General features: G+C 37.8%; 1 protein-coding gene across 1 annotated transcript; it reads left to right on the top strand.

Annotated features, from left to right (window-relative positions):
• Positions 1-763: 763 nt before the first annotated feature.
• On the top strand, positions 764-1,715 carry LOC145789756 (uncharacterized). The gene is made up of 2 exons (XM_082867105.1): positions 764-1,364; positions 1,472-1,715. The coding sequence occupies exons 1-2, from the start codon at positions 782-784 to the stop codon at positions 1,498-1,500; spliced, it is 612 nt and encodes a 203-aa protein (XP_082723231.1). The 5' UTR covers positions 764-781; the 3' UTR covers positions 1,501-1,715.
• Positions 1,716-3,596: the final 1,881 nt, after the last annotated feature.

Below are 3,596 nucleotides of genomic sequence, written 5' to 3'. Positions count from 1 at the left end.
TATATATATATGTATATAATTGGGATTGCTGCAGATTATATAACATATACGGGGTAACAAATTTAGAAATCTTTAAATTTAATGTAATTTCATACAACGTCTACGGAAATTTAATTTTCTAATGTTCTAAATATAAGTCAATTCAAACAAGATGTCACAAAAGTGATCTCTCTTGTTTAAATTGTTTTATATGGAATGTTTTGAAATTCATGTCTGTGTATCTCATGCGGGTATTTATCGGTCCAAAGACATGATTAAGACTTGGCAGAATTACACACACATTTTGTGGTGATAAACATGTGCCAATTGTCAAGGAAACCTAATGTGAATAATAAATCCATCAAAAGATAGATTTGTTATTTGACATAACTTATTGTCAATGTTTGATCATTACAACAAGAATACCACTTACAGTTAATATCACTACCCAAAGGTTTGGTATTAATGTTGTGCTAGGTATCTTGAGATGTTGTCATTAAATTAATTTATTTAGAGATTATCTGTTTGGTAACTTAATGTGAGTATAATTGTTTATTCCTTTTATTTTCTTTTCGATTCAGCTTTAATGTCGACTACTTCAATCTCTGCCAACATGAACAATGTTCCAATGTTAAATGGAACAAACTTTAAGGACTGGAAAGAGAACATATTGATTGTTCTCGGCTGCATGGACATAGACTTGGCATTAAGGATGCCAAAACCGAATGCTCTCACTACACAAAGTACTCTTGAGGAAACTGTGTACTTTGATAAGTGGGATCGTTCTAACAGGCTAAGTCTTATGATCATGAAGCGTGGGATTCCAGAAGTTTTTCGGGGTGCAATAACAGAGGATGTTACCGTTGCCGGTGAATTTCTTTCAGAAATTCAAAAGCGTTTTGCTAAAAACGATAAGGCTGAAACAAGCACGCTTTTAGCAAGCTTGATTTCAATAAAGTATAAAGGCAAGGGTAATGTTCGCGAGTACATCATGGAAATGTCTCATCTGGCTTCAAAACTTAAGGCACTAAAGCTCGACTTATCTGATGATTTGCTCGTGCATTTAGTTATCATCTCTCTTCCTGCACAATTTAACCAATTTAAGGTCAGTTATAACTGCCAGAAGGAGAAATGGACTCTCAATGAGCTCATTTCATTTTGTGTGCAAGAGGAAGAGAGATTGAAGCAAGAAAGGACTGAAAGTGCTCATCTGGCAAGCACCTCCAAGCATATGGGCAAAAGAACGCATAAGGGAAAGGAAGTTGCTATTCCTCAGGGTCCGGAACCAAAGAAACAGAAAGTGCAGGATGGTTGTTTCTTTTGTGGCAAGCCCGGACACAGAAAGAAGGATTGTGCCAAATACGTCGCCTGGCGTGTAAAGAAAGGTACATTTCATGTTTTGGTCTGTTCTGAAATAAATTTAGCTTCAGTACCAAGAAACACTTGGTGGGTAGATTCTGGTGCTACTACTCACATATGTGTTTCTATGCAGGGTTGCCTGAACTACCGAAAGCCAACTGATGCTGAAAGATACATCTTTGTGGGTGATGGCAAGTCGATAGAAGTGCAGGCAATAGCGCACTTTAGATTATTACTGAAAACTGGTTATTATTTGGATTTATTAGACACTTTTGTTGTACCGTCCTTTAGACGGAATTTAATTCTGTTTCTATATTGGACAAATTGGGATATTATTGTTCTTTTGGAAATATGAAGTTTAGTATGTCTATTAATTCCAATGTTGTTGGTACTGGTTTACTTAATGTGTTTGATAATCTATATTTGCTCGAAACTATTGCATCTTATAATGCAACCTTGCACGTGGAATCACGAGGTACAAAGCGTAAATTAACTAAGGAAAATTCAGCCTCATTATGGCACAAACGCCTAGGTCACATCTCTAAATCTAGAGTTGAGCGCCTTGTGTCTGATAGAATTTTGGACTCTCTTGATTTTTCAGATTTTGATGTCTGTGTTGAGTGTATCAAGGGAAAACAGACCAAAATAAAGAAATATGGTGCCCATAGGACTACAGATGTCTTAGAATTAATTCATACGGACATTTGTGGCCCATTCCCTATGGCGTCTTGGAATGGTCAACATTATTTTATCACATTCATAGACGACTATTCCAGATATGGGTATCTATTTCTTATCCATGAGAAATCACAGTCTTTGTACGTATTCAAAAAATTTAAGGCCGAAGTTGAGTTACAACTCAACAAACGGATTAAAAGTGTCAGGTCTGACCGTGGTGGTGAATACTATGGCAGATATGATGGATCAGGTGAACAACGTCCAGGACCGTTTGCAAAATACCTGGAGGAATGTGGAATCGTCCCACAATACACCATGCCAGGATCACCTAGCATGAATGGTGTATCTGAGAGACGAAACCGGACTCTTAAGGATATGGTAAGAAGTATGATCAGTCATTCTACTTTACCAGAGTCCCTCTGGGGTGAGGCTCTAAAGACAGCAACTTATATCTTAAATCGGGTGCCAACTAAAGCAGCTGCAAAAACACCTTATGAGCTTTGGGTTGGGCGAAAGCCTAATCTAAAACATTTGCATGTGTGGGGGTGTCTTGCTGAGGCGAGGCCTTATAAACCTCATGAACGAAAATTGGACTCTAAAACCATTAGCAGCTACTTTATTGGCTATGCCGAACGATCACGGGGTTACAAGTTTTATGATTCCACAAATAGGTCAATATTTGAGACGGGAATTGCAACATTTTTTGAGGATGTTGAGTTTGGGAGGAGAAATCCAGTTACAGACATTGTCTTTGAGGAGGAAGCAGGAGTAATCCCACTTCCTACTATACCTGTCATTGCTCAAAAGTAGTAGTAGGAAATGGGATTACTCCTGCTTCCTCCTCAAAGACAATGTCTGTAACTGGATTTCTCCTCCCAAACTCAACATCCTCAAAAAATGTTGCAATTCCCGTCTCAAATATTGACCTATTTGTGGAATCATAAAACTTGTAACCCCGTGATCGTTCGGCATAGCCAATAAAGTAGCTGCTAATGGTTTTAGAGGTTCCTATACCTGTCATTGCTCGAGAAGTAATTTCGGATCCTCAACCAGACAATGTTGTTCAAGATAATATAGTTCAAACCCCTATTCAAGATGAGGTAATTGTTCCTGAGGAACAAACTCTACAACCTCAACCTCAAGAATCTGTGCCATTAAGGCGATCCACCAGAGAAAGGAGATTTGCATTTTCAGATGATTATATTGTATATCTCCAGGAACATAAGGTAGAAAATGGAATGTCGAAAGATGATCCAATCAACTTTCGTCAAGCCATGGAAAGTTCCAACTCTCATAAGTGGATAGAAGCCATGAATGAAGAATATAAGTTTATGCAAGACAATAAAGTTTGGGAACTTGTCTCATTACCAGTTGGTGCGAAGCCCGTAGGTTGTAAATGGATATTTAAAACCAAAAGGGATTCAAATGGTAATGTGGAGAGGTATAAGGCACGTCTTGTAGCCAAAGGCTTTACTCAAAAAGAAGGAATTGACTTTAAAGAAACTTTCTCTCCAGTTTCTTCGAAAGATTTTTTTAGGACAATTATGGCGCTTGTTGCATATTTTGATCTTGAGTTGCAT

The sequence above is a fragment of the Camellia sinensis genome, chromosome 1 (assembly GCF_055761805.1).
Source record: "Camellia sinensis isolate YWXY chromosome 1, ASM5576180v1, whole genome shotgun sequence".
Lineage (NCBI taxonomy): Eukaryota > Viridiplantae > Streptophyta > Magnoliopsida > Ericales > Theaceae > Camellia > Camellia sinensis.
The sequence above is the reverse complement of the archived record's forward strand: the minus strand, read 5'-3'. Positions and strand labels throughout refer to the sequence as shown.